The following is a 10,058-nucleotide window of genomic DNA, read 5'->3' as shown; positions in this document are numbered from 1 at the left end:
CGCGGCTACTGCCGCCTCACGGGCCGGGGGGCTCGCGCTGGAGTTGTGTCCGCTGGCTCAGTGCAGCCCTAGCCACTGCCTTCCCTCTCCGCGGCCGCTGCGCGCAGGGCCCGCCTGCTGCGGGGCTGATCGCTCCCTGCGCGGAGCTGTTCTGGGCTCAGCGGCAGGGGGCAGACCCAGGGTCGGGGGGTCTTACCCTCTTCCCCCCGCCCCCCCGAATCCCCTAAGCCTGGCACCAGCTTGCCAGGAAATTGACTGTAAACCCGGGTCTGTAACCTGTGCTGACTGGACAACAACGGCCACCACCAAGTACTGGACGCTGCTGTGCGGGTTTGCTGGCGGCTCTGCCAATGGAAACCGCTTCACGCCTTTAAATGTAGCCGCCTTTCTATTAAGTTACGAACGTCGAGTCTCTCGGCTGCAGAGGGCTCCTGCTGCTGTAATCAGCTTTGGGTACGGGGCTGGGATGGGTTTCAGCCCCTTCAGCTGTTGCCTTGTATTCTCCTCTCTTCCTTCACCTCATCTACAGCTCTACTCGCTTTCTTCTGGGTAGGTCCTCTTGAACCAGACTGGTGTTTTCAATCTGAGTTAGCAAGAGTCTAACTTCTTCCTCTTGCTTTTCTGTAAACTCGGGTTTTGAAGATGCCAAGAGATCTTCATAAAAATGTTTAGCAATACTAAATTTTAAAAGCTTTTTCAGGATTCATAAATATCTGGAGAGTCTGAAATTCGGTAAGAACATTTGGAGACATCTAGTCTATCTGCTTCTACCCATCTGAATACGTTTAAAAAAGTGTTATTTGGAAATACAGAAAAGCTGTTGGACTGGTTCCCGCTCTTTTGCTTAATTTCCACCAGCAACAGCAAAAGTTCCAAAATAATAAATAGCATCCAAGGATACACAAACATTTATATAATATGTCATATCTCCAATCAGGTTACTTTGAGAAAAGATCATAAATTATGGATCAGATAAATAATCAGGTTGTCTGTTACTGATTACTTTTGCATTGTGCATGTAAATTGAATAGTGAATCTTCAGTCATACTTGATACCATGATATTATTCACATTTTGAACACAGGTGACATGTCTACTGTAAAAAGTATCAAAGTAATGCATGGTACATTACCCCCCGGTTTTGCCTCAAAACTTCCTCCTCCCAGTGAATATCTGTAGGCTACTTTGGCTCTGTAGCCTCCAGCTACACCTCCCTTCTCCCAGGTTGTGACTGCAGATTCCTTGCTGCCAACATCCTGTCTATTAATCCAGTCCAGTTCTTTCCTTCTCAGCTGGGCTCCCTCATTATTAAGTAAGGGGATTACTTAAACCACCTCATCCCCCTCAGCTATGGCCTGTCTGGTTAATTGGCCCCCTTCTTAGCCTACATTAACCCTTTCAGGGTAAGTGTGGGGGGTGAAGTGGGTATATTAAATGCCAAAAATATGGCCCTTTTTGGAGAACTGCTGCGTGCCTCTCTCCTATGCTTCCAGTGACCCCTCTGCTGGGCCTAGGCAGTGAGTAGGAGGAAGCTGCCAGACTTGAATGTAGAGGGGGAAAGAGCTGAACCGTAGTAGATTGGGACAAGGCACCTGGGGGGAATGGAACTGGAGGCTGGCAGCAGGAGAGGGAAACTGGGAGTTGAGATGGGACTGGCTGGACAAAGAGACTGGTATTGGGAGCTGAGGTTGTAGAAGTGCTGAGCGCTTGCAACTGAAGTCAATGTGAGCTGTGCTGTGAACATATAAAGTGTCATATAATGCTAAATACTCTAAAAAAAAATTGTCTTAGATGTCACAAAGTGGACTAAGATACTATAGTGATAAGCGCCCTAGGAAAGCCCATGAGGAAATTAATAATTTTGTCTTCTGAGCAGGATTTGAATAGTGTGCAATAAATAAAGCCTGGGGCCACACATTGAACAATGAGAAAAAAACAAAAATAGCTGACCATAAACTGAGCACTATTCTTTCTGTGCACTAAATGAGGCAGGGGTCCTATGGAAAAATAGCCTATGATCATGTAATTCAAGACTGTATCATAATGCATATGCACAAGGGGGCTGAATTAAGGTTGCACATGCAGCCATAATTCTGGCATTTCCTAACTTTGAGTGGTGGGTTTTTACAAACTTAATAAGTTTGGTTTTTTAAACATTTTGCACGTGTGTGTGTGTCTGTGTGTGTGTGTGTGTATAATATATTAAATAAAGCAAGACTGATTGACAATCACATCAGTTACTGCAAGTAGGAGGAAGTAAGCATAAATATAAACTGGGATAGTAAATGTAATATTTAATTTTACAGTACACGTCTCCTCTATTCCAGTGAATGTAGTGGTTTTGAAAAATTCCAGATTGACAGTACTGCAGCCTGAAGTAGTCTCTTTATAGATCAGTTATAACACAGATAGCAGCACTTCTAGTTTCTTCATCTGTATTCTGCAGAGATCACCTCTGTAGGTAAGATAATAGATCATTTCTTGGTTTCTCTGTTAAGACTGCCAATAAAGGTACAAATAATGGTGTTAGGTTTTGTAATATGGTCAGCTATGTATTTGGAACTGGACTAAAACCAGCAACTCATGTCATGTAGGCCATTGAAGAATTGTCAGATAGTATCGATATACTAGCTGGTCTGGAATCAGAGCTGTGTTCTAAAGATATAACTCACATTGGCTTGCAGGGTTAGTAAAGAGTAAAGCTACGATTCTGTCACAGAGGTCAGATTCCATTACTTTCTGAGACCTCCGTGACTACTTCCGCAGTGACAGGGCTGTAGCAGCTGTCAGCCCTGGGACCACCAGAGCAGCAGGCAGTGGTCAGCCCCGAAGCTGCTGGAGCAGTGGCCCCCGGGCTGCCGGAGCAGCTGCCGCCAGAGCACCGGCTCTAGGGCTGAAGCAGTGGCCAGGGTTGGGTCATTCCCCCTGGGGCTGGAGCATCAGCGGTCAGCCCCTGATGCAGTAACAGGGCTGAAGTGCTTTGACTGTTTTCTCCCCCTTGCCCCCCCAATGTATTTTTAGTAAAAATCACAGACATGTTGTGAGCTTCACTGATTACATGTAGGAAATGCAGTATATTCCATAAGGGTGAATTGTTACTTCATATATGCTGTAAATTGTGTTGATATTCTGGACTTACTGTTGCAGATATTTATATAAAACCGCAGATATGCAGTGATTGGCAGCGTGTATATGAGTGGAGAGCATAACCTAGAAGGTTCAATCCTGTTAAAATCAGTGGCATTACTTCCAGTGACTACAGCAGGAACATGTACAACTGTAAGTGTTAACCTGAACCTGTGTGATTGTTAAATATCATATCAAGACAGCTCTTTAGTTTTGCAAAGCTGCTATTATCAATTCTCTCTACTGGCAGTAAAAACAAAATAATTTTATTACAAACAAGCTTTGTAGTATAGAATTTGATTCATAAAAAATACATCATATACTGTTATGCATGCACATAAATGCAGCAATGCACATGGGCAGTGACTTAAACAGGAATGCAGAATGGCTTGTTATTGTCAGGTCTATGCTGCAGTTGTTCTTCTGAACGTAAGTTAAATGAGTTTTAAAAAAATGTTGAGGTTAGAATATTAAAATGCATTTAAAAATCAAACACTGCTTTCAGAAAAACAATACTTTAAAAATACAAACTACTTTAGGACTGAATTGATCTATTTTAGCAATGCCAGTTACTGTTATAATCAGTCACATATGTTTGTAGGCATTATTAAATAAATTCATCTTGTATCTTACTAGCCAATGGAAACTAAAGAAAGTCTTTACATCAGAAGTACTATGTTTTGAATAGTTACAAGTATAATATTATGCATGTATACAGTGACTTTCATAGTGATCTTAAAGTACTTTGTAAACATAAATTACTTATGCCTCAGACCCTCCCCATAAGGGAGCAATACTACAGTCTTACATTTTACAAATGGGTGGATTGAAACACAGAGGACATATGTGACTTTCCCAAGATCATGGAACTGTTAATTGGTAGAGCTAGGAAAATAACCCAAGAATCCTCTATGCCACTTCCTCTTAAAATATTGGTCCTTCTCGTTGAAGCTCTAATATTGGTAGATAGCAGGTTGACAGACATAGTGATAACCCCTGAGTAGTATTTGCTTTCAAATTGTAAGTTGATGTACAGTGATCTATTTAAGTATTATATCAAAATACTTTACAAGTGTAAAAACAGCACTTGTGTAAAGCTTTCAGTTTTTACTAAAAAAAAGAAGTCGTCTTTGTTGCAGAATTCAAATCAAATTTTAGTCTTCTGTAACAGAGGGGAAGAAAGTACATAATTATACTGTTTAGAGACTTATACAAAAAATAAAATGTTACTTAAACCAAACCATCTGTACAATTTAAATTTGCCTACTTTTATTATTTAACAGTAGCATTTAGGGACCCCAATCAAGGATCAGCATCCCATTGTGCTACGTGCTGTACAGATATGTAGTGAAAAGGTAATCCTTGCCCAGAAAGCTTACATTCTATGTACTACTGAATATGATCCTATAGAAAAAATAGTATGTTGTCATGTAATTAAAGCCTGTATCATATTGCTTATGCATAAGTGGGCAACATTAAGGTTGCACAGGCAGGCTTAATTTAGGCATTTTCTACCTTTTGAATGTTTGACTTTGTTAATAACATTCTTTAACTTTTTTTTGTATGTAATATACCAGATAATTAACCATATTAGGGAATCACATAAAATACTAGTTTTTAATGTAGAGAAAATTATACAGTCTTACCTCCAGAATGAAATACACAGGCCTTTTTACAATCATCTTCAACGTCAAAGCGATTTGCATTTCCATCACAACCGCCATACCAAAACTGAGCACAGGCATTAGCTTGTTTATCATAGTACCATTTTATTATATACACACGACATGACCCTTGATCTAATCTCAATTTACATCGTGGATCCAGGATATTTTCTTAAAAAACAAAGGATAAAAAGAGCTCTCAGCATGTGAAAATAATTTACATCTCATTGTTTGTGCCTTTTAAACTGTTTTATTGCTGCTAATGTGATAGAGCAATTTAAAGTTTCAGTTGAAATTTTTAAAGATTTTAGTTGAAATTTGGAAGCCTAATTTAAATGTGGGCCTTTATTAGATTAGCTGTTGTGTTTCTGTGAGTGAAGGTACAAGCACCTTCACAAATCATAAAAATTATAATTAGAAATATTATGCTATAAAATTATTATCCATACAGACTATTTATAAAAAAATGTTTGGAAACATTCTGATAATTTTGGAAGCTAACTGTCAGCAGTCAATCTTACGAGAAACTAAGAGGGAGGAAAGATTGGTAAGCTAGAGAACTAGGAAGTATATACAGTATTCGTGCATTGGTACTGTGTGTGAGCGCTTCTGGTTCTAAAACCTTTATGTTAACTATCTACAATACATAGTCCATCTAAGTTCTGGTACAGCGTCCATCACTGTGGTATTGGAGCCCTAGCATTAGAATAGTTATTAGAATCAGAAATTGTATTCAGTGTTTTTTCTAAGATGTGCACACTTCACTTCTAATGGCAATAGGTGGTAATCAAGTACTGCACATAACAGAAGAGCTGATAAGCAAAATAAATCAATGATAAAAGAATGTAGCTGCAGCAGTGTGAACTGTGGGATGGGTTTGGTGCCCTGAGTATGTGCCTAGCATCTCTGATGGGTATGTATTGGGGGTCTCTGTCCCACAGCTCATGCTGAAACACAAATCATGGATTCACAATACACACAGCTCATGCTGCCACAGCTACATTCTATTTTTAGCACGCTACCTCGATGAGAGCTAGTGAAAATATGTCTCATTGTACTGGGAATCACACCCACATCTAGTGCAGACCTTCTCTCAGATTCTTTCTGACCCTGGCCTCTGTTCCTGTTCCCAGCATGAGGGAAACAGCAAGACCTGGCCGTTGGGGAAGGCAGGGCATGTAGGACGAAGATGCTGGAGAAGCAATGGGACTAAGTCCACTCTAAATTCTAAAATAGTCTCTCCTCCCCATCATAGCTTTACCAAACCTAGGAAATGAATTAGTCCTGAAGACGTAACTCTGATTCAGGATCTTTAATAAAGCTTAATGTTCAAGTAATCAAAATTAAAAGTTGGGTATAATGTATAACCTGGTCTGGGTGTAAGCAATACAGAGGAAGCTGATGAAAGAGATGGTGAGAGCATTTTGTCTGGCGGTGATGATGGCAGTGATGATACCAGTACTGAAAGTAAAGAAAAAATAATTGATTTTTGTCTGGCCTAGAAGAATTAGGACGTGAAATAGTAAGGAGCAAGATGATAGTGAAAATACCTCTGGTGTTTACTGAGGGCAAGGATGGCTGCCCGTCTTCATAAACTGCCACAGATGATTCTTTGGTCTGAAACAAATGTTTAATTTTATTTAATTTTAAAATGCTTTTAGGTTAACCATGTCCCTAAAAATGAGGTAGGCTCCTAAAGAATCCACAAGTCACTATGATTTTTGAGCCTAGTACTAGATGGGATTCTTTTTGGAACCCATCAGTGCTGTTTCTTAAAGTGTTGTTAAGGTACCAAGAGTGATGAAAAATGGCATCATTTTAGTATCCTGATTAGTTCCCTATGGAAATTCAAAGTTAAATCTGTTTATTTTTCTGACAAAAAGAAGTTATTTTTTACTCTGATTAGCTAAATTTGTAGTATTATGTGAGGGTGAAGTGTTTTCTATTCTGGATCATGCATAAGCCAGAGAATTGTTATCTAAATTTTGGTGGGGAATATTGGTTTCTGGTGGTGATGCATGAGCCAGAAGAATACAGTTTGACTCTCATCCCAAGACAGGTTTGTGGTTTTGGCTGTTCAAAATTCTGTAATCAGAAAAAATATAATATAGAATCCTAGAGTAGAAATGCCACTTCTTAGTTACTTTTCAGAGTATAACTGCCCTTTCAATATCTCATTCTTTATATTACAGTACAAATGTATTATATTAAACATGATTGTAATAATCCTTGTCTCCTCATGGATATTGTTACTATTGTTAGTTAACTGCATACATGCTGCATCAGAACTCTCATTCACAACATATAGCTCTCAGAATTCCCAGTGAGGTAAAGGAGAAACTCCACTAGCTCAACCAGTAGAGGGAGCTACTTGGGGGGGGGGGGGGGAATCTGATATACTGCATCCATTAGCAGACAAGGATGTACATACAAGCCAGTTGGTTTTATTAAAATAAATGATTTATTTTTATACCGGAACTAATGGTTGAGAAAGCTTTCTTTCTTTCACAGATGTTCCATGGCTGTCTGATGAAACTGATTGTCCATTAACATTGTTGATGCTGTGAAGTAAGTAATGTGAAGAACTGGAAGACAATGAATGGGTAGATGGTCCACTTATGCTTGCACCATTTCCAATACGATTATATATTAAGGCACCATGCTCATCTTCACAAAACTGGTTTACTAATTTGGACTCTAAAGCTTAAAGAAAAGAGAACAGCATTATTTATGGAAATAGAGACTCAATCAGGAAATAAGGTTATTTATGTGCCATAATAATAATTATTAATTAATAATAAATAATGAAAATTAATAATACAGACAGCCCCTCTGGACTATTCACCATAAGTCTTCCAGCTCCCTCAGACCTCCATTACTTGTACTCCAATGTGCATGGCACATTGTGGCATAAAACAAGATCTGTGCCTCTAAACTCAGCCAACTGTGCTTATTCAAGCCTCTGAATCTCTTAAAATATCTCTTAGTCATTACCTCATAATAGGCCAATCTTACTTGCCTTCGTCATGTAACTAATCCCATGGAAGAGAGTAAGAAATCAGGATTTGTCTCATCTGGCTCCCTGCTCTGGATGCTTTGCATTATGCCAGTGGTGCAAATCAGCTGGACACCTGGCTTAATTGCCTATTTGGGAATTTCCGTTTTGTAAGTGGAACCTGTGGCTGGCATTGAGCCAATGTAGAAGCTCAGTACCTTACCACTACCCAGCCCTTTGGCATAACTGGTGTCACTGGACCATCTCAGTGCTCCTGCAATTCCCAGCTGCCAGAATGACTCCATTCGGGCATGTGCAGCCTAGTGTAAATTAGAGCAGTTTTTGGGCTGCTCTAACTTATGCTATGGGTTGGACCATTCCTTTACCAGCCTCAGAAACTGCTGCACCCCATCCCTCAAGATGCACCCAGTATAGCTCAAAATCTAGGCCAAGATCTCTGGAAGTTTACACAGAAAGAAAAACAAGCAATTCTTTCCATTGGACAAGTTTAGCATGCTCTGGATTAATTTACATATATTTAACACAATTAAAACAAAACGCACTCACCTGGAAGAGTATTAAAATCATCAATGAGATACATATGTTCTCTGTCAGGATCTGATGCAATCAGATTTAGTTCACGCAAGAATTCAACTTGTGTTGGATCTGAAGTATTTACAATTCCTATTGCATACATTTCAATGTTGGTTGCGTGGGCCTCTCGGACAGCGATATCCAGTTTAATAGCCTCTCTCTTATCTGCCTGTCCATCTGTTAATACTATAGCTACTTTTCGCACACCAGTTCGAGCACCAAAAAATCCTTCCTGTGTTGTTTTGCGGATAGCAGTTGCTGTATATGTACCTTCCCCCATATACAGCATTTTTCTAATTGCTTGTTTCACATCCTGTTGGGTTGTGTACCTGTTAAGTCCAAATTCTAGCCGAACCTCTAAACTGTAGAGTACAAGACCAATTCTGGTAGCATTTCTGCCTACAGTTACTCTATCTACTAAAGCAGTGACAAAGTCTTTAATTATCTCAAAATTTTCTGGTCCCACACTTTCAGAGCTGTCAATCACAAACACCAGCTCCATAGGTATTTCCTTACATTTAATACCACAGCCTGTAGAGGAAGAATAAAAATCAGATCATGATTAGTTCTGAATTTATTATTATACTTAGTCTTGTGTGTGTGTGTATATATAATAGATATTACTTCCATTATAGCTTGAGTAGAGCTTAATATATTACTATATATACTAGCTATGCAATGATAAATTTATTCTGTACTCATGGTGGAAGAGGAGAAGGTAAAAGTAAATTAATAAACAGGATCTGAAATGTAAGGTTGATTAAACACTTACCACATATCTCTTTAATTAATTTAATTATATCTTCTCTCTAAGTAAGAAAAAATAGAAAATAATAACAAATAGCACATTATTTGACAATTGTACACTCTCAGATGACCTATAATATTGTCCTTGCCAATCATTTAATTTCAGATATTTGTTCTGATAAAAAATGCCATAGTCTTTCATGCTGTGAGCTTAATTATGCCTCTGCTGAGTCTGAACTGCATCAGGGCCCCAATTCAGCAAAACTCTTACAGAATGTTTAAGTCCCATTGAAGTCAATGGGACTTAAGTCAGGCACCTTTTGTATTGTTTCTTAAATGTGGATAATATAGCCGGTTGCGAGACTACTAACATTTTTTTCTCAATGTAAAACTCAGTCAGGAAACATTCCAAATAATAATCCCCATGTGATTCATTAACTCATAACATCTTGCATTTAATTTGTATCTTTACAACAAGTTTTGCTTACTGTTAGGCCTTGCTCTCCCTTGGGTCCAGTACTGCCCTGCAATGAAGACCATAATTTAGCTATTAGCAATTAATTAGTAACCACTAATGTAATTTGAACTATTATTTTATCAGCCTTGTAATTTACATAATATTTAGATAATAAGAACTCTCTCTTTTCTATAAAAATGTACAGTTAAAATATTAGGGCTCAGTCCAACACAAAATATCTACCGTCTTCTGGGCAGTACAAGTCCTATGAGACTGCAGCTTTAATTGGAGTCTAGTCAGAAGTATGATCAAAATGCTACGGAGACCAGAAGACCCCAAACCTCCAGCTGCAGGGCTGTGAGTTACCATCTATCCAGAATCAGAGGGGTAGCCGTGTTAGTCTGAATCTGTAAAAAGCAACAGAGGGTCCTGTGGCACCTTTAAGACTAACAGAAGTATTGGGAGCATAAGCTTTC

At 39.0% G+C, this 10,058-nt stretch overlaps 1 protein-coding gene across 1 annotated transcript in view; it reads right to left on the bottom strand.

The window, feature by feature from the left end:
* Positions 1-4,757: 4,757 nt before the first annotated feature.
* LOC112111655 (collagen alpha-1(XXVIII) chain-like) overlaps positions 4,758-10,058 on the bottom strand; it is a 64,644-nt gene continuing 59,343 nt past the window's right edge. Inside the window, exons 29-35 of the mRNA XM_024207196.2 lie at positions 9,614-9,649; positions 9,151-9,187; positions 8,352-8,909; positions 7,263-7,492; positions 6,340-6,406; positions 6,158-6,250; positions 4,758-4,960 (exon numbers count right to left, since the gene is read on the bottom strand). Of these exons, the coding sequence (XP_024062964.1) occupies positions 4,758-4,960; positions 6,158-6,250; positions 6,340-6,406; positions 7,263-7,492; positions 8,352-8,909; positions 9,151-9,187; positions 9,614-9,649 (1,224 nt within the window). The remainder of the gene's footprint in view (positions 4,961-6,157; positions 6,251-6,339; positions 6,407-7,262; positions 7,493-8,351; positions 8,910-9,150; positions 9,188-9,613; positions 9,650-10,058) is intronic.

Source organism: Terrapene carolina, unplaced genomic scaffold, assembly GCF_002925995.2.
Source record: "Terrapene carolina triunguis isolate 2854851 unplaced genomic scaffold, T_m_triunguis-2.0 Scaffold62, whole genome shotgun sequence".
Classification (NCBI taxonomy): Eukaryota; Metazoa; Chordata; order Testudines; family Emydidae; genus Terrapene; species Terrapene triunguis.
The sequence above is the reverse complement of the archived record's forward strand: the minus strand, read 5'-3'. Positions and strand labels throughout refer to the sequence as shown.